This window comes from Periophthalmus magnuspinnatus, chromosome 8 (genome assembly GCF_009829125.3).
Source record: "Periophthalmus magnuspinnatus isolate fPerMag1 chromosome 8, fPerMag1.2.pri, whole genome shotgun sequence".
In the NCBI taxonomy this organism is placed as follows: domain Eukaryota; kingdom Metazoa; phylum Chordata; class Actinopteri; order Gobiiformes; family Gobiidae; genus Periophthalmus; species Periophthalmus magnuspinnatus.
Window position 1 is genome coordinate 23,442,020 of NC_047133.1, and position 27,884 is coordinate 23,469,903.

Genomic DNA, 27,884 nt, shown 5'->3' on the forward strand with positions numbered 1-27,884 from the left:
TGCCTTTAGGCTTCATTTCAAAATCCTGGTTTACAAACTCAGTACATTACACTGACATAACTCTCCATATTTAGCTATTTTCTATGTAACTGATCATGGGATATCACTGATCAGAAGCTAAAACTGTAGCAAAAGTGAACTTAACATATGGATAAACCATGAAGAAAATCAGGAGAGTCAATGTAAGATAATCACAATGATCTATATACTGACAATAAACCAAGAAGTAGGCCTATTCCTAATGTAAGTATTGTTTTAATACTGTTATTGTTCCATAGTAACTCTATTGTCCAGAGTACTCATCTATACATAATATTATATGAATGGCCTAAACAAGTAAAAGATTGGAGTGGGAGAGGGAGAAGGCCGTGCGTAAAAGTCCTGGAGCAGCCCCTGTTGCGTGCGCGCGGGAGGGGTGAGAGGGGGAGTGAGAGAGGGAGCGGGGGCGGAGTCAGAGCGGACGGTGGGACACTCAGGGGAAAAAAGTTTCTCTAAAGTTTCAGGAGGAGAAAGAAGAAGCACAGCAGCCGTGGCCGAGCTGCGCTGGATAATACAAACGCGCTTGGGACGTAACACGATTTTTGAGGCTACGTTTATTCACAGAAAACTTCTGCGGTTCCGGAGCCATTGCCCATTTTTCGCCTTTGTAAAGGATGTATTTTTGTTAAAGACCATCTTCAGGCGTTGGAAACGTTTCCATCGAAATGGAAGGGAATATCCCATGGATTATTTTGGCGTTTTTGTTGCTTATACATCTGTGTGAAGGTAAAGCTGAGTTGTGTATACTTAAAATCCACAGTTTAGTTTGACCAAAGGGATATGTTTGGATAACTTTGTCTTGAGCGCTTCTTTATCATGCGGGGGTCTCTGGGGTGCTGCTGGGCATGTTTAAACTTGTTACGGGAGTAAAGTTGTAGAAAGGAAACCAGTTAAAATTTAGAAACTTCACTTACGGGTGTTTTTTTCTGAGTTTCTGGTATATTACGCCTTCATCTTTATAGAAATGTAACAAATAGTGATCATGCAGTGATAAGCCCGTGTGGAAGCATCAGGTGCCCAAGTGGATTGGTTTCTCAAACTGATCATGTTTTAAAACGTATAACTGACCAGTGTTCTGATCAGTATTTTATAACTTTCTGTATAATATTGTGGAGGTGTGTTTTAAAAAAAAAAAAAAAAAAAAAAAAAAAAAAACCTTTGTTAAAAGTGTAAAGTGAACACCCACTGTGGCCAAATCTTAGTGACATTTAAATGCTTGATTATGTTTTTATTGAAAACTGTGATAATGAAAAACTGCACTGTATTTTGTTTATATGCTCTCCGTGGCTTATTTTATTAAAAACTCTGAGGTTTTACACAAACTAATGGTATGCTAACGGAGCCATTGAAGATGCATGGATGATAATGAGGAGGCCATTGTTAGGCATCTGAAGTGCTGTGTATGGGCCCCGTCTGTCTGCTGCTCTATTCATTGTGTCCCGTGTCCACAGGTTTCCGATGCATGGATAAAAACAGGCCGTGTGAGAACGGAGGGACGTGTATAGAATCATCTTCAAAATGCATGTAAGTGTAACATGTTTGTGCACATAAAACAACATCAGTCTGTGACACAAAGACTATGATAAGACACTGTTAGTGGAACAAAGCACGAAGGAAAATACTTTGAATTATAAACAACATTTAGTTTGCCACAAAACAGGTTGAGCATGAAATTAATTAGGCAACAGTGGATACTTTGGATCAAGTCACAACAAGCAGGACTCCCTCAGTCACCACTTGCACCTGTTCAAGGCCTTTGTCAATCACTGCACTGCATTACTCACACAGCCTACATCACATTACATCACTATGTTTTGTTTTGTTTTTTCAGTTCTCTTCTTTAGTATATGCATTTTAGATTTTAGAGTTACTTTTCTGGAACATTTACATCCACTTTTTGGCATTTGGAAATTCTTTCTGTGAAGATAGGGCTTTTGTTTTTCAAATTTTGAGAGGGGAGGGGGGGGCCTATTTCCAGTTAAATGGCATGTTGCTCAGGGTGATTGGTTCTTTGAAAACCTGCTAAGGTCCATGGAGACAGAGTATTTAAAATGGAGAGGTACAGTCTTAAGGGAGAAGAATTCCTTGGGTTGCAGCTGCTTCCCTCCAAAACCAAACCGACTCATTAGTTGGTTTTGTAATTTACCAGAGTCTGGAGTCTGGCCAGTGTACATTTGATTGGTTTACACAGAAAATAATAAAAATGTGCTCCATCATCCATACTTTTACAACATTTTAAAGTAAAATAAGGCTTAGACATATATATATAAAAAAATGACTTGGACGTTATCCCCTCTGCGTTTTTTAAATCATTACCCAGCCAAGTCAAGATGCCTGTGAGTTAATTTGTAATTTTTAGGAGTCAGTGAGTTTTCTGGGTGAAACCAACCTTGGGAGGATATAGAAAAAATGTTAACCTTTTTACCACGAGAGGAAAGTTTTGCAGTTCCAGAGCATATTTGACCAAATTGAAAAAAGTCACAAGAACTGCAATTGGTTCCTACTTTGTATATACAAGTGCTTTGTTTTAAAATCCCATGTGTGTCTCATTCGAGTTCAAAAGTTATTCTTAATCACACTACTAGCATGTGTCTGGTTTTGTAAGTGCCATTGATTAATCTTTTGTTTATCTCTAGCCTTTTGTGTAGTAGGCAAGTCCATAGTGCTATGTACATATGTTAGCAGTATAGGAGTTGTCCATGTGTAATCCTTCCACATTTAGGCCTGGCAGAATAACAAGTTTAGCTATCACAATAAATGATAATATTGAAACTGCTTTATACCACTGATGCAATAACCGTAAAGCAGTGAACTTTTTTCTAAGCCAACAATATTGTGACAAATGTATCTAGGAATAAATAAAAAGCTCATTAAACACTCAATTATGTGTGATAGATATTAATTATTCAAACAATTACAGCTCAAATGTTATCATACAGGCTTAATACCATAAAAATAAAGAAAAAAATCACTACTAAAGCAGAAGAAGGTGCACTCAACTATTTATCCTGAACAAAAAATCCTTTCTGTCACTGAACGATAATTCTTAAATTATTGTGACAGACCTACAAACATCAGATTTCTAATACAAGACATCATGCTGGCACAGGATTGGTTAGATTGGTCCAGGACCGAGGTAAACGCTGCATCCACTCCACCCCTTCCCCTGGGAACCCAACGAAATTAGAGATCTCTCCAAAGCAGCAGAAAAGGCCCTTTCTTCCATTAGATACCTGGGTGAAACCTGGCCTGGTCCAATGAGGTGACTAGAAAGGCCAAAGTCGGTACTCAACAAAGAGAAAGGGACAGAATGAACCGAGACGCATGTTTTGGCATTTGGGTGGAATTTGTAGGAGTTTGTTGTAACTTAATACCACGCAGGACGGTTATGTTCAAACTACTTTTTTGTTAATAGTTAGTACATTTTTCTCCAAGCGAACATCTTCTCGGGTGACAGTATGTAAGACAGTATACATTGTTGCTGTCCCAGATTACTAGTATCCTGTGCCTTAGCTAACAATGCTATCATATTATAATATAGCTGCTGTATTCTTCGTGGCAGTTTCGGTGCTTGCCTCTACCCTTTCCTGGGAGACCTGGTTCAGTCTCAGTACAACATTACTCATGAGATCTTTGAATAGCACAGCATTCCCCCCTCTACACTGGATATTGCCTGTTGTACACAGATACCATGGCAAGTATTGGCTTTAAGTTTACCCAAAACTATTGTGATATTCACTTTATTTGCAAAGCGTCAGTATGATTTTATCAATTATTATCAATATGACTTTATGATAACAATCGAGAAAGCTGCAAACCAAGTACTCTTTGTTCAACTTCCAAGTTTTTTAAATGATTAGGGAACCAGGAAGGACATCTGGTCTAAAAACCTATGTCAAATCAAAACACACGATGATGATTTTCTGTGACAACTACAGAATGGTCCAAAGAAAAAAGAAGATCTTATCGGATAAAGAAATACATTTTTAGGATTTAAAAAAATTCTCAGGCTTACTTCAGTATTTAGTGACGTAGGTTACGCCTCATTATCCACTGGAGGACTTTTTTATACTTGACAGTGAAAAGTGAATGCATGTCACTGAAAGTTTTCAAGGTGAGCGATCAGGAAGTCCGGGTGGAGCGCAGAAAGCCCCCCAGCACCCACCCGCCCCTCATGTGGAATGCGCTGCCGTCGAGCCTATGGGCCCATAAGCCTCGGGAGAGATAATTAGGCAGATTGAGAGGGTGTCATTCAGAGCGCATCCAGCTGGAGGGATCCGACCAGGGCGAGGAGAGGAGGCGGGGGTTGAGGTGCTGTTTGAGGGTGGGGTGGGATATGGGGGGTGTAGCACGGGACAGCTGGTGGATGTTGTGATGGTAATCCAGTGAAGTCAGATCTGGACAATGGGGGAAAGCATAGGGCCAGGTGCTTCCATTGAGTGGTCTGCTGCCCCCATACTGTGTGAGACAAGCCAGTGGAGGAATGAAGGCTGCAGCTCGCTCCCTTTAACACATGTTGCACTCTCACATACCAGTGGAAAGCATCTCAGCCACCGGTTTTCAAGACAAAGGGCAAAAGCCTATGAAAGATGTGATGTAGTGTAAGAAACAGCTCTATTATGAAGAACAAATGCTATGCCCTTGGCCTCGGTAGCAGAAAACTGAGTGTAATGTTTGGGTTGTCTGTTCCTCCCTGCCTCAAAGGACTTGATAAAATGGCCCATCTCTGACTTTGATAAGGAGCAGACTGTTGTTGTAGTGAGACTGATCTTTGCTAAATACTAAAATAGTAGTAGTAGTAATATAAGTAGTAATATAGTAGTAATATAAATATAAACAATTTTACTAGTAATTCACTTTTTGGTTTATGTAGCTGCAAAGATCTAACTAGAACCTTGTGAGGTGAGATTCTCTGACATTGGTTTTCCTGTCAATGGATCCAGAATATTAAACAGGCACAAAGAGTGAAATATATAGTCGCCATAATGTAGCTTTAGTAATTCAAAAGTAATATTTCCAAAATAAACACTTTGGCCAATTGTATTAATCAGACAATAGCAAAGAGAAGCCGATTATTTTGTTGGCTTAGGCTACACCTCGAGGCTAGTGTTTTCTTTAGCATCTTTACGGTGGATTAGAAAGGAATGCTTACTAAGATTCCTGCTATCCCACCAGTGCGCTGACTATTGTCCACAGCACCCATCCTTCACCCCGGCAGCCCTGTGAGGAATGCCCCTCAACAATACTGTTAACCCACTGTCATTCAGCACATGACGTTTGGATTGACTTGTTTGACTTGCTCTTAAATTGACTTGGCCAACGTTGATCTTTCATGTTTCTATATATTTCATAGTCTTCTGACAGGCAAATGGAGCCATTGTAATGTCATCATCTATCACGGAAAATATCTCTCTCTGGTGAGATGCAGACAACTAGTAGGAAAAAAATGTTGCTGGTTTTTGGTTCCCTTATTTTGGGTCATTAGGAAGAACTGGAAGCTGTGGTTCCCAGGCCCCATCACAGGAAGTGGTGGCTTTTGACCTGTCTGTTACGCATGTCCCTGTCTTATTGGCCTAGCTTAAGTGGCTACTGTAACCTCCTGATTTATCTCTGAATTTTGTCATAAGTGAACATTTCAAGTTAGTACTAGGTCTACGAACAGTTTGCAGTGTCATTTTTGGTTATTTGTCGGCAGTAGGGGCATCCATTTTGTTATATTCACTGCCCCAACCACAAGTAAGCCCCTCTGTGAAGTCTCATTCCACGGCCTCCAGGAGATGAAGACTTTAAAGCGGCTCTGATTGAAGTCATGTCTGCGAGCTGCGTTTTCCAATATTCTCTGTGCTTATGGAGAAAAAAAGAGCTTGGTTTTTCATCAAACGGAATACACTGGCCCTTTGATTACACAGACGCTTCAACCACACTTAACAATTTTACATTGTTTTTACAGAATGTGCCGTGGTTTCGGAAAGACTAGACTTTTCCTTATGTTAAGATGAGGAACAGTGGCCAGATTTAAATAATTCACATTCCCTGTCTTCTCTACTTCTTTCTGTCTCCTAAGTCCAATATATTTTGGCATATAACGCATTCATGCCGATATTATGGTCGTTAATATGTTATCGTTGAGGCTGATTGATGGATTTGGAAGTCTTCTGGTCAAAATCGTGTTTCATTTAGTCTGCAGGGTGGAGTTTTTGAACTTGAGTGAAGATTAAAAAAAAAACTAAACCAACGTGGTCATGGGCATGTCTTTGCTATTTCAAATATGAGAAATATTTTTCCACATATATTTTGTTCTAGATTAAACTCTTCATATGTCCCTCATGCACACCCCGCTGTTTTGTAAATTGGAGTGATACTTCCCAAACTGTCCTTATGAAACCCTTTGCCTCAGTCCAGCTCGCTCTCACCATGGGTTACTGTTGCCAGGCTACAACCCAGGCCTGTTGGTCCATGTAAGCTCAGGCCTGCTGAAAGACAAGCTGTTTGTTTGGGTCACTGCACCCCCCTCCCCTCTCTCTCCTCTTCTCTCTCGCACCCTCTCCCTCTCTCTCTTCGCAGCACCCCCACTGCCCAACAAGATCACACAAAAGAGTTCGGACTACTTTAGCTCCTTTATTTGGACCACAAAATGCTCCCCCACCCCCCAGGTTTTTTTCTCCTGAGAAAGCCCTGGCCGAGCTGAGCTGAAGCAGAGGAGGCAGAGAGGACGAGAGAGGGGGGCTGCTGAAGGCCTGCTGTTGCCAATATGATGTCAGTATGGACTTTAATGAAAGAGAGGACCTAGTTCTTTGAGAATTTTTAAAAGGGAAAAAAGAAAGAAAGAATACACGGTTTGACTTACAGATATACTGCGAAAGTTGTCTAAAACCAAATATATAAAATGACAGGGCTTTGTTATGTTGGTGTTTAAATCTCGCCTTAAGCCAGAGAAGAGCCACTTCTGTTGTTTCTGTTATTATCCAGTTATCCAGGAAATACCCTCGGAGACTAGAGAAGTCTTTTATACTTGTTGCTTTGTAGAGCATGACGTGGTATATGAACCGTGGCACAGATTACAGGCTCTTTGTTCACAGGTGAGCTCGCCTATGACCTCTGGCGGGGTAGCTGCTATTGTATACAAGAGGATGGGTTCAGGTTACCCAGCTTCATTGACCCAGAAAGCAGGAAATTTTGTATTAGGTTTCATTTGGGTTTCATGGGTTTAAAAAAAATCAACTAATTGTAAATTCAATTTTAAGAACTTATTTTTCCTATTTTGCAATTTCCTCAGATACTATAGGAGTTGGCATTTTACCACAGGTGCTGGTTGTAAGTTTCTTCACAGTGTGTTATGGGTGTGTAGTGGCTGCATGTGTTTGCATCATTAGTTGCAGTGTTGATTTTGCTTAATGCTTGTGAAAAAGTGTGTAAACAGATTTTGTTATTGCATGCGTATCTCATTTGATGATTGATGTGAATTTGCTAATAATGAGAATATTTGGCTGTGATTTTCCAAAACAAGATGGCTTAACGTCTAGCTAGTAAAGACCACTCGGCTTTACCCTGACAGATGTGGACAGATGCACGGTTCCTAAAAGTTGCAGCTGTCCAAAGGCTTAATATGTGTTGACACCAGGAGATTACCGACTATAGGCATGCCTCCTGTGTCCTAAGAGACCTTTGCCTCATCTACGACTGCCCCTCTTCCTCAAAGGTCATAAGTCACAAAGTATGAATCAGGGGCCCATTGCGCAACAAGCGTCTGCACCTGCCTTACGCACACAGCTTTAGCAAGGCTTGGTCTGCTTTTCCCAGAGCTGAAGGAATCCACAAGGTTGTAAATAGCCTGATAAGGGATACTCAGGTGCACGAACACAAAGTAGCGCATTTCTCACAGTGTTTTGCATTGATACGAGCTCAGGCTGATTTGTGTGTTATGGGAGTAGAGAGCTGGCACTGAGTCAGGTCTAGACAAAAGAATGTGTTTGGGCTTTCTCAGCTATGAGAGCTGTGGTTGGAAGGCCAAAAACATTTTATTTGTCAGGAGAATCAGTCACTTTGAACCAATGCACTAGGCACATAACGCCTCCATATTTACAGTCAAGCTATCTGGACACACCTTTAGAAATCATAACACGCTATCAGATATGGACCATGCTGCTCTGTTAGTCATCAAGTGCTATTAGTTTAGGATGTAGTAGTAGTAGTGGACAATGGAAAATAGCTGCACACATGTCACAAGCCAGGTACTATAGGAAAGACCCCCAAGTGCTAACAGACTGCTCTAGAGTAGTAGTAGTAGTAGAGCAAATGGACACATTTCCAAAAGAGGGCATTAAAAATAAAGCTATACTAAATCAAAATACTTAAGTGTCACAATTAGCAAATTAATCAAGCAATTGCAAATGATAAAATAGCCCAGCTTATTCTATAAAACCTGCTATTTCCACAAACATATTCTGAAATGTATGGGTTTTTTTGTATTAGTTTAGGAGTTTATATTTCAATCTTCAATGCTCCTAGACATGCTTCAAATGTTAGCTTTGAAGTACATCATCCTACTATCAAATACCACTAAATACATTTTAAATCTAATTTCTAAATTGTTCTGCCCAAGTGCACACATTTTTAGATCACTTTCACTGCAGTTCATTAAAACAAGGAAGGAATAAGCAAGAAAAATGTATAGCAAGAAGGGGAATTGAATTGGATTCTAGTGGGCAGTGGACATGGCATTACAGGAAATATGACATGACATTCTTGGTGAGTAGACCACTCCCCCCTCCTCTGGGTTGTCCTCTTGGGCCAATCCCACAGTCTCTCCTGCCGAGCGGCCCCTCCCCCTCCCTGCGGATCCACTGACATTATCATCACAATCAGTCGGGCACCTCTGACATCTGACCTCTCTCCATGTGGGAGGAGGCGAAGGGGGGAAATGTTTTTCATGGGATTTTGGAGTGGGTAACTGTAGAAAATAGGCTGTCAAGATTTTTTAAAAGTATGTGAAATTAAATTGAAAGCATTATGTAACTTTTCTCTGAGGAGATGTAATTGCTTTGCTTTGAACATGCCATTGTACTTACACTGTACATTGCATTTAATAAATGGTCAATGAAAGCTTATTGCTCAAACATACCTTGCAAATAGGCATTCTTATTGTAAGCAGGCTTGCATCTCCACAGATAAGACCTGTAATTTGGTGTGATGGCCTGATTGTCTCCATGGAGATGTATCACTATAATGCCATATTGTGGAACATTTCACACAAAGCAATTACATCTCCATAGAGAAATCTCAAGAAAAATGGCATAGTATGTAGTTATGCATGTTGCCAAAATCATTTGTTATTTTTCATCTGGGGGAAGTCACTAAAACAGCAATTACCATACAATTTGCAGGTGTCTGAGCAATCACCTTTATTGTTTTTTTTGTTTGTTTGTTTTGCTGCAAGTAAAATTAACAATGAATTGAGAACTTATCTGTAGACAAATGAGTCCACATGGCATTGTTATGTTAATAAACCTGTCAATTATACAACTTATAACTCTTGACTATAAAAAACACATGAGCCAACCTGAGAAAGCCTCCAGAAAAAGGATATGATAAAGGATCTGCTTGTATCACAGCCATCAGCTGTGCAAAATCCAAAATATTTAGCTTGGGCTAACCTAGCGATAGCAAATTTGACATAAACATGTGCCATTATGCATACAAATCCAAACTAACACAAATTACGTTCAATTCTTTATTTCACATGGTATGTTACTCACAATGGATGTTTTTGGCTCAAGTTTGTCAGACAACGCAGGATGGTTGTCTCGCAAATGTGTACGCAAGTTGCTCATGTTTGCCCGCGGAGCTGTGACTTTTTTTGGCAGGCTCTTCAGATTGGTAGCTCATTGTCTTGTTGGTCTTGTTTTTCAAAGCAATAATAATTCCACTCATCAGACCTCACCAAACATGACATTCTGGTGCCGTAAAGGCGATTATAATCATGTGCCATGATCACGATTATTAAAAAATGCCCCAAACACTTAATTGCGGACCTTTTTGATCAGGATTAGCAATATTATCGTATGTTGTCCCAACCCTAGTCTCTATTCAACATAACTGTCCCGAAGTCACCAAAGCATACCTGGTGATGAATAACAGAAGACTCACTGTTGATCCTGCCTAGGGCTCCTCTCCAGTAAAACAAAGTACAGAGCCTGAAGGCAAGACCCAGAGATTACTGACCTGTCATCAACATTAAACAACCTGTTTGAAGGGGGGGGTAGTCCACAGCAAAAACTCAACAGCCGGTGTAGAGTTACTGCATTTTATTAGCCTCCAAAGAGAAGACTAATGTCCCAAAGGGGGGCTATATGTTATCTTTGGACACAAATTCAAGTTTAACATGGAGACAATTGAGTTATATGGTCACTGGGGAGCCTTAACCAAACATATTTGTCTTCAATTATTGTCATTATCTTATTCAAACCTAACACAGTAGGTTTTACAAAGCTTTGCACCAACATCAATGTTTAGTATTCTTTACCAGCATGGGTGTTACTTGTCCTGCATTTCTAAACAACTTTATCTTGCAGTAATACTACCATTATTACAGTGTCTTGCAAAACTCTATGTCTATGTTTTATCTAGATGCCGACCTGGATATATAGGCCCTCTTTGTCAATTCCTGGATCCCTGTCATCGGATTCAGTGTCTCAATGGAGGAGCGTGCAAGAGCCAAGTGGTCAATGGTATTGCACAATACAGCTGTGTGTGCCAGAGAGGCTTCAGAGGTACATCTTTACTTTTGAGCTTTTATTTAAGAAGAAAGAATGAAATGTGACAAACTGTACTTCTCATTTCATCTGTAGGCCAAGACTGTTCTCTAATAGATGCCTGTGCCACAAGTCCCTGTGCCAATGGGGCGCGCTGTGTTAATTGGAATAATCACTACAACTGCTCCTGTCCACCTGGCTTTCAAGGCAAGAACTGTCGCAATGATATAGATGAGTGCAGGAAGCCAGGTGCCTGCCTCAATGGAGGCCTCTGCATGAACACTCATGGGTCATTCCGATGTCAATGCCCACACGGGTACAGTGGGCGCACATGTGAAATACCCATCATCCCCTGCTCTCCATCCCAGTGCCTCAACGGTGGCACATGTCGACAAACCAGTGACCTCACCTATGAGTGTGCATGTTTGCCAGGTAAGCTACTCTGTCATGCAGTCATGTCAAGTGGTGTTTCCATTATTAATATGATCATAATAGTTAAATGTATTTACATATTAATATATAAGCTGCCTCAGTCCAAGAAATGTCTCCCCAGGCTCATGATGTAGTGAGTAGTTCTACTTCTCAATCCCAGGTCCTGTGTTCTAATAATAGCTGGGGATGGGAGTGTGGAGGGTGGGAGAGTTGAAACAGCAGTCCTTTTGCACTCTGCCCTGTTCACAACAGAAAAATTTATTTATGAGCTTTCTGGTTTCCACTGGGGAGCGTACAGGAAATGGCTCCTGCCAGAAAGGAAGTCATTGAAACTGAGAGAGACTATAAAACAAGCAAACACTGCTGGGAGCAGTGGCCTCTGGAGCAGGCAGAAGCCATGACATTTGCTGGCATTGTGTGGGAACCATCATGAAACCATGTAAACAGTCAGACACCCTGTGAACACTCCACTGCCCACGTCCACCTCCACGAGTGTGGGAAGTTTGTGTCTGTGCAGTGCAAGGGGACTCAGGCTCCAAAACCAGTGAATCTGTGCATTATCATCATCTTTCGTTCTCTCTCTCTCAGGCTTTGAGGGACACAACTGTGAGAATAATGTGGACGATTGCCCAGGCCATAAGTGCATGAATGGAGGGAAATGTGTAGATGGTGTCAACACCTACAACTGTCAATGCCCGCCAGAATGGACAGGTATACTGTCATTTGGCAGATTTTCTTAAAACCAAATGTAAATATAAGTGATCTAATGCCTTTATGTTTCTTCATTATATTAGGACAGTATTGTGCGGAGGACGTAAATGAATGTCTCATGCAGCCTAATGCCTGCCACAATGGTGGCACCTGCTTCAACATCATTGGAGGACATACCTGTGTGTGTGTGAACGGCTGGACTGGAGACGACTGCAGCGAGAACATCGACGACTGCGCCACAGCAGTGTGCTTCAATGGAGCTACATGCCACGACCGTGTGGCCTCTTTCTTCTGCGAGTGCCCTGTGGGGAAGACCGGTATGAGGAATTTTCTATAGTACATGTAATGTAAATATAGGAAAAAGAAATTATCAACAGGTGTTTTGCCCTACAGGTTTGCTATGTCACCTTGACGATGCTTGTGTCAGTAACCCGTGTAATGAAGGTGCTGTGTGTGACACTAACCCTCTGAATGGTCGAGCCATTTGCACCTGTCCCGCTGGCTTTGTGGGAGGAGCCTGCAACCAGGACATGGATGAGTGTTCTATTGGTATGTGTGTTATTTTAATGAAAAAAAAAAAAAAAAAAAAAAAAAAAAAAATATATATATATATATATATATATATATATATATATATATATATATATATATATATATATATATATATATATATATATATATATAAAATTTGATATTTGAAAGATATTTAAATGTGTTTTTTGGTTACAGGAGCAAACCCCTGTGAGCATTTTGGAAAATGTGTCAACACAGAAGGCTCTTTCCAGTGTCAGTGTGGCCGCGGATACACAGGACCTCGATGTGAAATAGATATCAATGAATGTCTTTCTATGCCCTGCCAAAATGATGCAACTTGCCTGGATCGCATTGGAGAGTTCACCTGCATCTGTATGCCAGGTATATTATTTACAATATACATTTCCTCCATCAGCAAGTGCATGGTTAAACTTGACCTTGTCATTGGACTGTACAGTGCAGACCCTTGAAGACTGTTGCATAACACCGTGGTGCACCTTTCTGCTGTCAGACCTCTGGTCCAGCAGACAGGACATTAGTCTGGCCTTAGTAAAGTTTTAGTCTGAGACACAAACAGTGAAACTCTCACGGACAGTCCAACATGCATCCTGGGGTTTTGGGAACTATACAAATTAAGAGTTGTGAGTCGGGTCTATAGGACTGGATGTGCGAGAGGGAGAGCAGTTAGGGGGAGGAGTGTGCTATGCATACTAATGAGTTGTAGAGTTGTGGGAATCGAGCTGAACAATAGGGACCCTCTGTGCTCAACTTTGCACCCCTCATACACACAGAGAGGGAGAGAGGCTTTTTCCCAGAGCCCATGCCCCTCCCCCTGCCTTTCCAGAGACAAGTCCTTCCTCCTTACCATTCTCATCATCATCAGCCCTGGCAAAGCCAAGGGTTGAGTTTTACAGATACCAGAGTAGCACAACTTTAGACTTCTCACAGAAATCACTTAATAAGGTTTGGTGTTCTAAAAGAGGATTTGACACATAATGGACATTCAGAAACTCAGTTTTAAAAACACTCTCTGCTGTTTGCGGACATAAACTAAACTTAAACATGTCTTACAGGATACATGGGAACATACTGTGAAGTTGACATAGATGACTGTGAGAGCAACCCATGTGTAAATGATGGCATCTGTCGAGACATGGTTAATGGCTTCACATGCACCTGTCAGCCAGGTAAGTTTTCTGTCTGTTCTGGCCTAAATCTGTCTTTATGTCAGCACGTGATGGAATAAAAAGCCAAAGTTTAAATGGCCCTTAAGAGGAAACTCTAGGCTTGCCACTGTTCAGAGCTCCCACTTGTTTAAAAGACAGATCGAGAAAGCTGCCTGTCCTGCTGCCAGAACAAAGACCCCATTGTGACCCGCTCCCTCCTCAGTGGAATGTGGACAGGACAGCAGTCTACCTCGTCCTGCCCGCCACTGAAGGGAACAGCAGTCATTTAATGAGATTCTTTTCCAACTCCGCAATTTACATCTGGGACAGACGTACCCCCTTAAACCCCCAGCCCGCTATTCAGTCTGTGGAGCTGATGCAGGAAGATTGTGGGGGTTCCCAAAGAGAAAACAATCCCACCGTCTCCTCTTGCCCCCACTCTCTGCAGCCCACGACTCATCCTTTTGAACTTTATTCATATTTATTATACTATTATTGGTGATCATAATATACATTTTAAGGCTTTTCCTCAAATGTAGCCATGTTGCTATTAAGACTCTGTAGTGAATTGTCAAGGTCACAAACTATATTTTTCAAGTGAATTCATAACATATTTTTAACCAGTCCAATGTGACCAGACATCAGTCACCAGGCCAGAGACCTCTGGCCTTAACGAGCACTGCCCTCTGCCCCATGCTGGACGCCTTTACTGGACCTGCCCTCTGACCTCTCCCCTCTGTGTTTGCATGTCCCAGGCTTCACTGGCACCATGTGTCAGATCGACATCGATGAGTGTGCAAGTACACCGTGCCAGAATGGAGCCAAATGCTACGACCGGCCCAATGGCTTTGAGTGCCGCTGTGCTGAAGGTATGTTCTGTCTTTTCTCTCAGTTACTGAACAGACACAACTAAGCATATGTGGCATATGTTAAGGTTTTGTTAAAATGCCACTGTTTGTTGAATCAGCAGTTTCTCTGGATGTCTGGCATGTAAACCTGGTAACTTGAGGCCCACCTCTTCTCTGAATGTCAGGATCATGGGGTCACTGAGCATAGGAATTTGTTTTGAAAAGACCATTGGTCATCACCCCTACATCTGTTCATCTCAAACCTGTCACATTATGCTACCATGTGCGTTCCTTCATATTTGGTTATTTTTTAAAGTCTCTGTAAAATTAAACTTAAGAATATTTTAGTTTGAGGTTGTCAATGGAACTTAAATTTATATTTACAATGTTATTTAGCTTGTTAATTTGGAGAAGTGGGGGGCATCATTGTTTCAGCGGCCAGCTGCTTAGTATTCCCTGTGTTTGTGGGCCCCTTCTGTTGAGTGCAGTGCTCCTGTTTGACGTGGTGCAGCCCATTGTTCCCTCCACCACACAGAACAAAAGCAGGACCGGGAGGCCTGTGCAGGGCCCTTCTTTAGTGCTTTGCCAAACTCAGCACTGCTCTAAACACACGCTACACAAACCAACACTGTCTAGCTCAGACACTGTTGTCTGGGCAACCAGTGTGATTAGGGTCCAAACTGTAGACGCTTTATAAAGTGAGAAAAAGTGTGAGACAGACACAGGAGGTTCAACCTACAAAAGAGAAAATACAATATTCTGGTAATTTTGACAAATAAAATGTAAATCATATGGGGAATTAAAACACATCAATATTTTTTCATGTAGGTTATGAGGGCACACTGTGTGAGAGTAACATTAACAACTGCCAGCCTGACCCCTGCCATCATGGGACATGCATTGATGGCATTGCCAGCTACACCTGCAACTGTGATGCAGGTTATACTGGGTATCGCTGTGAGAACCAGCTCAATGAGTGCCACAGCAACCCCTGTCAAAATGGAGGCAAGTGTGTGGACCTGGTCAACAAGTACATGTGTCAATGTCAACATGGGACCTCAGGTAAGTCACATTCAGATTAAGTATAAAACTGTAAGCATCTAAACACAAAAAAATGTAAATACGGTGTTATTTTTTTTCAGGCACAAACTGTGAAATAAACTTTGATGACTGTGCTAGTAATCCATGTGATTATGGTATTTGCAAGGATGGCATTAATCGTTACGACTGTGTTTGCAAACCTGGCTTTACAGGTAAGAACCACTCAACCTCCCTGATTGTTACTGACAAATAAAATTGAACTAGCAGCAGCATAAAAAAAATACTTTTCCACCTCCAGGCCCCAAATGCAAAGTGGAGATAGACGAGTGTGCATCCAGCCCCTGTAGAAATGGAGGTACATGTGTGGATGAGGAGAATGGCTTCCACTGCCAGTGCCCAGAAGGGTTCAAGCCCCCATACTGTTACTCCCAAGTGGATGAGTGCGGAAGTAGCCCTTGTGTCCATGGTACCTGCAGGGATGACATCAATGGGTAAGAAAAGACTACAAATAGTAAATGTTGTATGCTTGGAATATTGAGCTGTTCAAACACAATTTATTTCTTAAGAATTTCTAATAATTATTATCTAGGCTTTTGGGCTGTCAGGATCGAGCTCAGTACTGCCCCCTATCTCCATACCATTCCAATTTGCAGGCTATAACATTTATTTAATATTGTTTTCCTTTTCATAACAAATGACCTGACAGTTGTGTAACCCAGATGACTAAAATGTGTAAATGCGTAATGTACAGCAGCCAACAATAACCTTATATTTGTTTTTGTTTTTTTTGTTTTTTTTCAGCTATCGATGTGATTGTGAACCTGGTTGGGTGGGAAAGAACTGCGATCTAGACCGGAACGATTGTTTGCCTAGTCCTTGTCAGAACGCTGGCACCTGTATTGATCAACTCAATGGTTTTAGCTGCAAATGTCGACAAGGCTTTAGAGGTATCTTAGATCATTATTCTTGTGTCACTGAAGTGTATTTGTTTTCTCTCCACTTTGGGGTAGATATTTAACACATTTGTTTTTTTGACAGGTAATCTTTGCCAGGTGAATATCAATGAGTGTGCATCCAGCCCTTGTCTAAACAAAGGGACTTGTGTGGATGGTGTGGCCAGTTTCACCTGCATCTGCGAGCCCCCCTACAGTGGTCCTACTTGTGCAGAAGTTCTCACTCCTTGCTCCCCAAACCCCTGTGCCAATAATGCCATATGCACCCATACCGCTGACTACTTGGGCTATCAGTGTAAATGCCAGCAAGGATGGCAAGGTAAGTGTATCATTTCATTGTTGAATGTATTATGTTGCATTATGGAAGTACTTTTGTATTGATGTGCTGTGGTGTTTATAGGCCAACTTTGTAACAACGATATCAATGAGTGTGTTAGCAATCCTTGTAAGAATCGTGGGACGTGCACAAATACACTCGGTGGCTTCATGTGTTCATGTAGAGGTGGCTTCACAGGGCCAAACTGTGAAACGGACATCAACGACTGTTCTCCAAGTGAGTGTCCTAAACTATCTCAAGCTTGAAAAAATTACATACAACTGCTAAAACCCTAAACTTAATTTCTTCTGCTGTCTCAGACCCCTGTTTGAATGGAGGTTCCTGCACGGATGGGGTGAATTCATATCACTGTAGTTGCCTGCCAGGATTCACAGGCCCTCGCTGTGCCTTGGAGATCAACGAATGTCAAAGTTCCCCTTGCAAAAATGGAGCCACATGCAAAGACTACGTTAACTCTTATACTTGCACATGCAGGCCTGGTTTTACCGGCATCCACTGTGAAACGAACATCCCTGACTGCACGGAAAGGTAGGACTGACTATTGTTCCTCACCTGTTCATTGCATTCAAATGTAACTGTTGCCAATTAAACAACTCATCTGTTTGTTCTGCTTTATAGCTCATGCTTTAATGGAGGGACATGCACAGACAAAATCAATGGTTACGCCTGCACTTGCCGCTCTGGGTTCACTGGCTCTCACTGTCAGTATGAGGTGAATGAGTGCGACTCCCAGCCCTGTCTGAACGGAGGCATATGCCAGGACGCACTTGAGTCTTTCCGCTGTTCTTGTCCCAAGGGCTACACTGGCAACCGTTGCCAGGTACAAATACAAACTATACTACACTTTTAACATATATTTAAGATAAAAGCTGTTTTTCATTTTAATTGCTGTAAAAATACAAATAAAACTGTTATTCTTCTGCTTTTCTTTCCACTTAGACTCCAGTCGACTGGTGTAGACGATCCAATCCCTGTCAAAATGGAGGCCGCTGCCGACAAAGAGATGCTACCTTCAGCTGTGATTGTACAGGTGGTTGGTCTGGACGTTATTGTGACATCCCTAAGGTCTCATGTGAGACAGCAGCACGCCAAAGAGGTACTTTTTGTTTACCTTTTTGTTGTCAACTTATGTCTTTATAACTAAAAGATAAAAACTAAATACATTTTTCTAGGTATTCAAACAGATGAACTCTGCTACCATGGTGGTCACTGCGTCAACACAGGCATCGCTCACTTTTGTAAATGTCCCGCTGACTACACTGGCAGTTACTGTGAAAGCCAAGTGGATCACTGTGAGGACAAACCCTGCCACAATGGCGCCACCTGTAGGGGATATGTGGGAGGATACCAGTGTGATGTAAGTTTTCCATACTATCGGAAATTTAAAAGTATTCCAATTGATTTTGTGACATGAATTAACTGGTCTGTGGTTGTTATTGTAGTGTATGCCAGGCTACACCGGACAGAACTGTGAGATTGAGATCAATGAATGCCAGTCTCATCCATGCCAGAACGGAGGCACCTGCATTGATCTGGTGGGACATTACATTTGCTCCTGCCCTCCTGGGACATTAGGTAAGCATATCAAAAAACAAATGAGCCTTTATATCAAAGGCAAATCTAATCTTAAAAACAAAATATAAGTACACTAAACTATAATAACCCCATTTGCCACAGGTGTGCTTTGTGAGATCAATGAAGATGACTGTGCCCCACCCCTGAGGCTGCGCAATGCCCCTCCAAAGTGTTTGAACAATGGAACCTGTGTGGACCGAGTGGGGGGCTATCGCTGTAACTGCCCTCCTGGATTCACTGGAGAGAGGTGTGAGGGTGACATAAATGAGTGTCTCTCCAATCCCTGCAGTCCCTCCAACAGTCTGGACTGCATCCAACTACCCAATGACTACCTTTGTGTCTGCAAGCCAGGATACACAGGTAGATGAGACCACAAATGTTATGAAGTTGCTGTCCAGTTATTTGTAAATGTTCAATCAAACTAATTACACTTTGTTGTCTTTAGGTCGGAGATGTCAAAACCGATTTAGTGTGTGTGAGTCTCACCCTTGTCAAAATGGAGGGGCTTGTTCTATATCAGGCAGCTCTGCATTAGGATACGCATGCACTTGTCAACTGGTAAGTAAGCTAGTAAATTGGATACTCTTTACTATTATGTCTTATAATAGTGTTCTAAGTGTGATCATTCAATGTGCAGGGTTATACTGGTCCTAACTGTGAGAGAAGCATGTCTTGTCGGGAGCTTTCTTGCTACAATGGAGGAAGTTGTGCCCTGACCACACGAGGAGCACGTTGTACATGTCTGTCAGGTTACGGGGGACCCCAGTGTCAGCATCGCACCAATGAAGGCTGTTCATCTAAGCCCTGCCAAAACGATGGACTGTGCACAGAGGAGACCAGTTTCCCCTACTTTCACTGTCAGTGCCGCAGTGGGTTTAAAGGGAAACGTTGTGAGCAGGTCAGCACCGTGGCCGAGCCCCCAGTACCTTCGTGCCCTCTGACCGACTGTCACAGCAAAGCCAATGACGGCGTCTGTGATAAAGAGTGTAATTCCCATGCGTGCCAGTGGGATGGAGGGGACTGCTCTCTCAGAGTGAACCCCTGGGCGCGCTGTCCAGATCCTCGTTGCTGGCGTCTTTTCAACAACAGCCAGTGTGATGAATTCTGTAACAACGCTGACTGCCTTTTTGACAACTTTGACTGCCGAAAGGAAAAAGTGTGCAAGTAAGTTCAGTATTACAATTTTTTTTTGCTTTCTGTTACCAGGAGATTTGAGTAAAGTGACTTAACCAATTTGTCAATTTTTTTCCAGCCCCTTGTATGAGTCTTATTGTATTGCCCACTACGCTGATGGCCAGTGTGACCAGGGCTGCAACATGGAGGAGTGTGGTTGGGACGGCATGGACTGTGCGCAGACAGTGCCTGAGCAAACGGCTGATGGTGTATTGGTCCTGATTGTCCTTCTACCACCTGAGCAGCTCATGCGCACACAAACAGCTTTCCTGCAAAAGTTGAGTGCCATTCTGCACACTACTTTGCGTTTCCAAGTGGACAACAATGGTGAAGCCATGATTCGTCCGTACACCCGATGGAAGTCCCGCATCAAGCGAGAATTACAGCCACAGGAGGAAGTCATTGGGTGAGTCAGGCATTCAAATAAAATGCACCTGTTAATGCTAATTCAAAAGTTTAATCTGCTGCTTTCTCTGTTCTTGTAGCTCAATTGTATACTTGGAAATAGACATTCGTCTGTGTCCAAAGGAAAATGAAGACTGTATCAAATCAGCTGATAGTGCTGCAGAATACTTAGGGGCACTTAGTGCAACAGATATGCTCCCGTTTCCTTACCCTCTCAAAGAAGTCAGCGGTGTGTAACAAAATGTGCATTTTGCATCACTTTCTGTAGTATGACTCTGAAAATGACAAATTTTTATATTTCTGCAGTAAAAAAGGCATCTTCCCCTGATGTTCTACCTCAGTGGGTCAAGTTGATGCTGGTTGGTTCAGCCTCCCTCTTCCTCTTGGTGATCCTGGTCATCGGCATGTTGATCGCCCGTAGAAAGAGAGAGCACAGCACTCTGTGGTTCCCAGAAGGATTCTTCCTTAAGAAAGAGCCAAGCAGCAACAAGAATCGGAGGGAACCTGTTGGCCAGGATGCCTTGGGATTGAAGTAAGTTGTTTTTGCATGTTACCATAAAGTTTATGTACCACATAATTTGGTGTACAAGTAGATATTCATTTTATCTCTTTATTCTTAAATGAAAAAAAAAAACAGACACATTCCCAAAACAGTAGAAGAATCTCTCCTTGGAGATCACAGTGAGCAATGGATTGACTCAGACTGCCCAGAAGCAAAAAGACTTAAGGTCAGTTACTTGGAAATGTCATAAACAACTTCTGCGTAACATAAAAACCTGACATGGGACTTGTTTTGGTTTTTTGGTCAGGTCGAGGAGCCAAGTATGCTCTCAGACAGTGAAGATGCAGTAGACAGCAGACAATGGACCCAACACCACCTTGCAGCTGCAGACATCCGTGTGCCTCCAACTATGGCCCTAACTCCGCCTCAGGGAGAATTTGAAAGTGACTGTATGGATGTAAATGTACGAGGACCAGGTGAGTAAATCCTGTGTGCTCATGTTCATGGCTATATCTCTTCTATTCTTGTTTAATAAGGACTGAACTGAGCTTGTTTTGCCTTGTCACTAGATGGCTTCACCCCTCTGATGTTGGCATCGTTTTGTGGTGGAGGCCTTGAGTCAGAGGTGGCAGAAGAAGAGGAAAGTGAGGAGTGTTCGGCCAACATCATCTCTGACCTCATCTACCAGGGCGCATCCCTCGCTGCGCAAACTGATCGCACAGGCGAGACAGCACTGCACCTGGCTGCTCGCTACGCCCGTGCTGATGCTGCTAAGAGGCTCCTGGATGCTGGAGCAGACGCCAACGCACAGGACAACACTGGGCGGACACCTCTCCATGCAGCAGTGGCTGCAGATGCACAGGGGGTCTTCCAGGTAATCTGTCTAGAATATATTTAATTGTCTAATTTGATCTACAATAAGTTAAACATATGTATTTTACAAAATAACTTACAATGTTTGTATTCTCATAGATTTTAATTAGAAACAGGGCTACTGATCTGGACTCCCGCATGTACGATGGCTCCACTGCTCTCATCTTAGCTGCCAGGTTAGCAGTAGAGGGTATGGTAGAGGAACTTATCACATGCCATGCTGATGTTAATGCGGTCGATGAATTAGGTAAGCATGTTTTATCTTCTCTAACATACAGATGACAAACTTTCACATAAATTGGACCATTAAAACAAATGCTATATTTTAGGTAAATCTGCACTTCACTGGGCAGCAGCAGTGAATAATGTAGATGCCACTGTGGCATTGCTGAAGAATGGTGCAAACAAAGATATGCAAGATCTCAAGGTAAGCCCTGTAATGATAACAAACTGTGCTGGTACAATTGCAGTCTGGTCTCATTTTTTCTCTCTTTTACCTTTCAGGAGGAGACCCCTCTGTTTCTGGCTGCACGTGAGGGAAGCTGTGAGGCTGTGAAGGTGCTCCTGGCTCACTTTGCTAATCGTGAAATCACAGATCACATGGACAGACTGCCCCGGGACATTGCACAGGAGCGCATGCACCACGACATAGTGCAGCTTCTGGATGAGTACAACACAGTGAGAAGTCCTCAGGGCCATGGAGGGGCTGGACACCACCTGCCTGGGGCACACACACTCTCTCCTCTCATGTGCCCTCCAAGTGCCTTCCTCCCAAGTCTGAAAACCACCCCTCAAGGAAAGAAGAACCGCCGACCCGGATCAAAGGGCTCAGGCCTAGGAGGCCAACATAGTAGTCTGAAGGAGTCTGTGAAAGCACGCAATAAGAAGTTAACCTTAGACATGCAGAGTGCATTACTGGAGAGTTCAGTCACTCTGTCCCCTGTTGACTCTCTGGACTCGCCCCATGGAGGAACAAGCAATGCTGGCTACATCACCAACCCCACATCACCAGTGGCTATGCCTTCTCCAGGCCTCTTCCACTCATCTATGTCTGTGCCAACCACCCCGATGGTGCACAGTAGCCTAATGGATGGAGCTGGCCCCTTTGCGGTATCTCTGGCACAGCTCAATGACCTGGGAACTGGGGGCATGTCCCTGCAGGGTCGTGTGTCCATGCCCTCTGATGTTAACCATGGCTTTGTGCTGAGTTCAGGTCAGATGGGGCTCAACATGGGCATGGTCAGCCCGGTCAGTGTGCCCTTTGACTGGCACAGTCGGATGCCTCCGTCCTCTCAATGTGGTCAGCAGGTTGTGAATCTGGTCCATAGCAGTCAGGCAGGCATGCACCCGCAGAGCCCTGCACTTCAGCAACAGAACATGATGCTCCACCAGCAGATGTACCGCAGCTCCATGCTCCAGCCCACACCGGTCAGTGCTGCTCCCTCCATCAGTCCAGTCAAACTGGCCTCTATCGCAGAGCACCAGCAGCAGCTGATCAGTCTGACCACATCCACACCCCCCACACCCCAGAGCTCTCAGCCTGCCCCCTCCTTCTTTCAACAGCAGGCACAGCAGATGTCTCAGCCGCCTGCACAACAGCAGCCACAGACTCAGCCGGCACAAACCTCCACTCCAATAACACAGACCCCACAGCCACTGCCCCCACAGCCCAGTGCGAGTACTGCAGGGACAGAGGACTATCCCACCCCTCCCTCTCAACATAGCTACACTTCTGCACTGGATACGACGCCCAAGCATTACCTCCGTTTGCCCAGTGAGCATCCCTACCTGACGCCCTCCCCTGAGTCCCCCGAGCCCTGGTCCAGCCCCTCTCCTCAGTGTGTTTCTGATTGGTCAGATTCTACCCCCAGTCCAGCGGTCGCTGGTGCGGCTCAGACCCAAATTTCCCAACTCCCAGAGGCCAATGGAAAGATGCAAGTGTTTGCATGAAGCCCCTAAACACCTGTGTAAAAAGGACACTGGCAAAAATGTGTGACTGGCTTCTGGCCCGTCCGTGTTTATATGTGTCAGCCTGTTTCCAAGATTTTCATTGGATTTGGATTGACTGTATTGTGAGGACCGTCTGCTAATGATGATTGCAGAGAAAAATGTAAAGGGAAAAGTGTGTTGCCTGGTAAAGTAACAGGCAATTAATGAAGTAATTCTGTCACAGATGGACTTGTTTTTTATTATAAAAAATATATGAAGAAACTTAAGTCTTTAATTTCAAAGACTTAGGAATGTTTTCCTGAAACTAACATTTACAAGTAGAAAGAAAAAATTAAATGTTGAAGGGAATTCATTTATTTTTATTTATTATGTTTTTATTTTCTTTTTAAACATTTTAGGTGGAATCTATCTTTCTGTCCTGGTAACAATTCAAATGTGCATAAACTCCTTTGATACAGACTGACTACATTTCTGAGCAAACGTGGCTTCCATAACATTTATTTAGGGCAGTTAATTGAAAGAGAATATCCACCTGAGTTTATTTATTTAGGCCTTCAAACTTGGTCGAAATGTTAACCAGGTTCTAGCAAATATATAAAAGTAGCCAAGCATTAGTGATACTTTCTGACTTAATTGAACTGTGGTAATTATTTACTTTCCATATGAGTATTATGAGTAAGAATGTACATCAGCGTCTTTAAAGCACTTCAAGTGACCAGCCTGTGGGTCTGTGTGGGTCCAACAATATTCTTCAATGCATATTTATCATAAAAGGGTGGCACTGAAGCTATCACTTTCCTTTTGACTTTTGTAAGACTTCCAACAACAAAATGTAGCATCTCACTGAGGGCTTTCTAACATAGTCTACTGCCAGCCCAGACATCATTAAGTTTGTGATTATTCACTTAGCATTGGTCTGCTTACAGAGTCAGCTTGTCACTGCCTTTTTGGTTTTGTTTTCATTTTTTATACTTGTATATTTGTGAAATCTGTGGATACATTATAACATACTCAGATGTACTAAGCTAAACTTATACAGCTGCTATTTTATATCATTTTCCTGCCTAAAGGCTGAGTCTGTCAAATGGCGACATTGTTTTAGGCCCATGTCATGTCCCTCTATGGACTAAAACTAACATTCCTAGGTTCCTGTAGCTGAGGTGGTCTCGGGTGGGTTGCAGTGGGGTGATGGCTGCTGGTCTCTGTCTGCTTGTGCCCGGTCACTCCTCAGGGAGGTCTTTTATGGCATGCAGGGGGCGCTCTCTGCATCTACAGCAGCTGTCCAGGACCATAAAGTCTGCTTCTAAACTTTTAAGTTAGTGAAGGGCACAACGCTGCTATGTAGTGCTGCATCCTTTGGCTTTAACATAAGTTTAGGAGGGCACTTGTTTCCCCACTGCCGCTACCTGAGACTAGTTAAAGCCATAGTTTTTCTTGATAGATTTCTAAACATATAGAGAAGGACATTACTGATGTGGCAGCCTGCTATCACAACCTGTAAGTGTCATTGTTTTATTTCACCCTGCACTAGATTGTCTGAGCTGGGAACCACACTATATGTTGTTGTTGTTGTTCACATTTCATTGCAGACTGTGCACTCTGAGTGGTTATGTTTTTTGTACATTTCAACAACCCATTTCTGTTGTAAATATGATTGTTTTGGGTAGTTCTTTGCTTAAGAAGTCTTATGCCTCTAAAATGATTATGTACTAATAAGAACAAAAATAAAATGTACTTCTTTTAGCATTATTTGACACTGTGACTGATGATTTATTTAACTTTAAGATCATGTTAGTACAATAATTGCTACAGTTAGTATTAGTAATCTACATATAATATAAAAAAAGCTATTGGGGCAAATATTTTGATGCTGGTTAATATTTGAACATTTATGATGTTTTAGTTAAGATTTTAGTTAAGATACAATTACCACAGTACAGAGCAGCCAATGGAGAAGCAAAATATACCTTGAAAAAACATGAAATACACTTAAGGCAGTACATTTGGAAATGGGACACCCCCTTATCTTATAAATGGGGCCCATATATTTAAATACAGATAATACGTGTTACTGTTATCTACCTACTGTTACCTGCTTATCTATTCATTTCTTTATTTATTTAAAGCCACACAAACATACATTTTAAACATTTTTAAATACAAGATTGTAATCCAAAACATTTTGATAACAAGACATACTGATTGAAATAGCAAGACAGAACAGAACAGGACAGTTTGTAGACGGGACAAAATATATATATAAAAAATCATAAAGTAAAATAAAAATAAACCATGAGAGTGTGTGTGTTTGCAGTTAAAACATGTTGAAGAGAAGAAACAAAGAGACTCATTTCTAAACATAGCATTCACACACACAGTGGTAGTAATATTTAATAGGTTATTTTATTTTATGGCTGCAATAATTGGTACAAGGTCCAGGTGATAGCTTTCCCCTATTTCCCACATATTATTGAGAAGCAAATCTCATAGAGCACAAAAATGAGCACAAAAATGGTAAGCTGAAAGTATTAGTAATGTTTCACTGTAAGATGAAGTAACTGCAGCTTTTACTTGGTACTGATAGCATGTTTTAGGCTTGTTGCTGTTGATCCCAGTGGCCACCCACACCCGAGTCTTTATCCCTGTGGACTGCAGTGACCTGTACGACAAAGGCTATGGACACAGCGGAGTGCACAACATTTACCCAGCAGGGCCACTGTCTCCTACACAAGTCTACTGCGACATGGATGAGGGGAATGAAGGCAAAAAATGGACAGTATGTATTTACTATATGTTTATCCTGTCAATCAAGGGACTAAAGTGAAAAGAGTTTCTAAACATTCATGTTCACATTTGTCTTACCAAGCTGAAATTTAAAAACAGTGGTGGAAAGAGTAGTTACCATGTGCCCTTCAAGTAAGTAAGTACTGTAGTTAAGCGAAAGCACATTAAGTATTCAAAAATACTACTTAAAATTACTACTTTTGGAGCTTTACCGTCCTCAGTAAATTACACTGTTAGAATTACAGGTACAGGTTTACAATACAAAAAAACAAAAACTATATTAAAAAAGTATAATTGCCCCAAATATCTACTCAATTAGGCAAACAGTAACGTGACTTCTTGTAATTAGTAACTTTCCACCCTTGCATAAAAATACATCCTCACCATGGTTAAAACAGTCTAATTAGCCTCAAAATTTTGAAAAATATCAATATCAGGGATTTAGTAACCTAATAAAACCAGGTACTAGTAGCAGTCCTGGGAGCTGCAGTTTAAATGCACCTTTATTTGTCTCTTTTTCAGGTCATTCATAGAAGAAAAGATGGTACTGTTAACTTTTACAGAGGCTGGGACCAGTATAAAGCAGGTTTTGGACAGGCATCTGGAGAATACTGGTTAGGTAAAACATCTATGCATGTGAAGCCCAAAATAAATCATGGACAAATTCTGTATTAAATAAGATTCTTCTTTATCTTTAATATAGTACTATTCTGCTGTTTAAAATAAATTAAAAAAAACAGTTACAGGAAAATACCTGAATTATTTTTCCAATGGGCAATTTAAATTGAAAATATATATATATATATATATATATATATATATATATATATATATATATATATATATATATATATATATATATATATATATATATATATATATATATATATATATATAGAAATTAGGTTATTTAGTATTCAAAAGTACAAAATGCTCATGACAGCATAGCATTGTACAGTGTTATTTCCTCACAGAACACACTTTTCTCACATTTTGTATGAATAAATAATTTTGTGTGAATAAATAATTTAATATTGATACATTTTTTTAAACTTGCGTTAAATGTCCATACTAAGGTCTGGAGACCATTCACACTCTCACCTCGAGGAAGAACTATGCACTGAGAGTTGAGATGGAGGACTTTGAAGGAGCCAAAGTCTTTGCTCATTACTCGTCCTTCTCGGTGGGTGCAGAGGAGGAGGGCTACAAGCTCAGTGTGAGTGGATTTGTGGACGGTGGAGCTGGTGAGTTTGGAATGGAAACATAGTTCACAGTTTAGCTCCATATTTTTGAGTTAACCTCTTATCTTTTCAGGGGATTCACTGAGTGACCATAATGGCTTCAAGTTTTCCACATTTAACAAGGATCAAGATACTGGTGATGCAAACTGTGCCAAGCACTACTTAGGAGCATGGTGGTATGGACAGTGCCACAGTTCCAATCCCAATGGGATGTACCTCTGGGGCAGCTCTACCTATGGACAAGGAATCAACTGGTCCTCTTGGAAAGGGTATGAATACTCAATGAAAGCCATTGCAATGAAAATTAGACCAAGTGGACATGAATGAAATAATCACATTTTGATTTCCTGTCTATGTATCACTTTTAATATTTTTGTAAGCTTTTTGACACTAAATACATATTTGTTTGTATGGGTACACATATGGTGTGTTTGTATATACAGTATATACAGTATGTACAGTATTTTAGCCTACTATGGTCAATGATATAAATATTATTTCAGACCATTTCCACAAGGGGGCGACAGAGACAAATATTCCAATTTAGTTAAAGAGCGCGAGGTTCTGTT

General features: G+C 41.8%; 2 protein-coding genes across 2 annotated transcripts; both read left to right on the top strand.

Annotated features, from left to right (window-relative positions):
- Positions 1 to 507: 507 nt before the first annotated feature.
- notch3 (notch receptor 3) lies at positions 508 to 25,039 on the top strand. The gene is made up of 33 exons (XM_033971606.2): positions 508 to 765; positions 1,491 to 1,563; positions 10,666 to 10,808; positions 10,887 to 11,222; positions 11,811 to 11,933; positions 12,017 to 12,250; positions 12,327 to 12,482; positions 12,663 to 12,848; positions 13,541 to 13,654; positions 14,389 to 14,502; positions 15,310 to 15,543; positions 15,624 to 15,734; positions 15,821 to 16,013; positions 16,324 to 16,469; positions 16,561 to 16,794; positions 16,876 to 17,028; positions 17,112 to 17,340; positions 17,431 to 17,632; positions 17,752 to 17,908; positions 17,985 to 18,169; positions 18,255 to 18,387; positions 18,490 to 18,747; positions 18,833 to 18,945; positions 19,025 to 19,551; positions 19,640 to 19,966; positions 20,046 to 20,194; positions 20,272 to 20,497; positions 20,603 to 20,693; positions 20,775 to 20,943; positions 21,037 to 21,341; positions 21,440 to 21,587; positions 21,670 to 21,767; positions 21,845 to 25,039. Exons 1-33 carry the CDS (start codon positions 705 to 707, stop codon positions 23,288 to 23,290), a joined length of 7,374 nt encoding a protein of 2,457 aa, XP_033827497.1. The 5' UTR covers positions 508 to 704; the 3' UTR covers positions 23,291 to 25,039.
- A 723-nt stretch (positions 25,040 to 25,762) lies between these two features.
- On the top strand, positions 25,763 to 27,657 carry LOC117375364 (microfibril-associated glycoprotein 4-like). The gene is made up of 5 exons (XM_033971664.2): positions 25,763 to 25,804; positions 25,875 to 26,066; positions 26,597 to 26,693; positions 27,151 to 27,318; positions 27,389 to 27,657. The coding sequence occupies exons 1-5, from the start codon at positions 25,790 to 25,792 to the stop codon at positions 27,640 to 27,642; spliced, it is 726 nt and encodes a 241-aa protein (XP_033827555.1). The 5' UTR covers positions 25,763 to 25,789; the 3' UTR covers positions 27,643 to 27,657.
- Positions 27,658 to 27,884: the final 227 nt, after the last annotated feature.

Excerpts from the sequence above, each read along its gene's own strand:
- notch3 (XM_033971606.2), top strand. The coding sequence starts at position 705 with ATGGAAGGGAATATCCCATGGATTATTTTGGCGTTTTTGTTGCTTATA. Across the intron at positions 17,029-17,111 it reads CATCAACGACTGTTCTCCAA|ACCCCTGTTTGAATGGAGGT; the intron begins GTGAGTGTCCTA and ends CTGCTGTCTCAG. Across the intron at positions 17,909-17,984 it reads GACAGCAGCACGCCAAAGAG|GTATTCAAACAGATGAACTC; the intron begins GTACTTTTTGTT and ends ACATTTTTCTAG.
- LOC117375364 (XM_033971664.2), top strand. Across the intron at positions 26,694-27,150 it reads ATCTGGAGAATACTGGTTAG|GTCTGGAGACCATTCACACT; the intron begins GTAAAACATCTA and ends GTCCATACTAAG. Across the intron at positions 27,319-27,388 it reads ATTTGTGGACGGTGGAGCTG|GGGATTCACTGAGTGACCAT; the intron begins GTGAGTTTGGAA and ends TTATCTTTTCAG.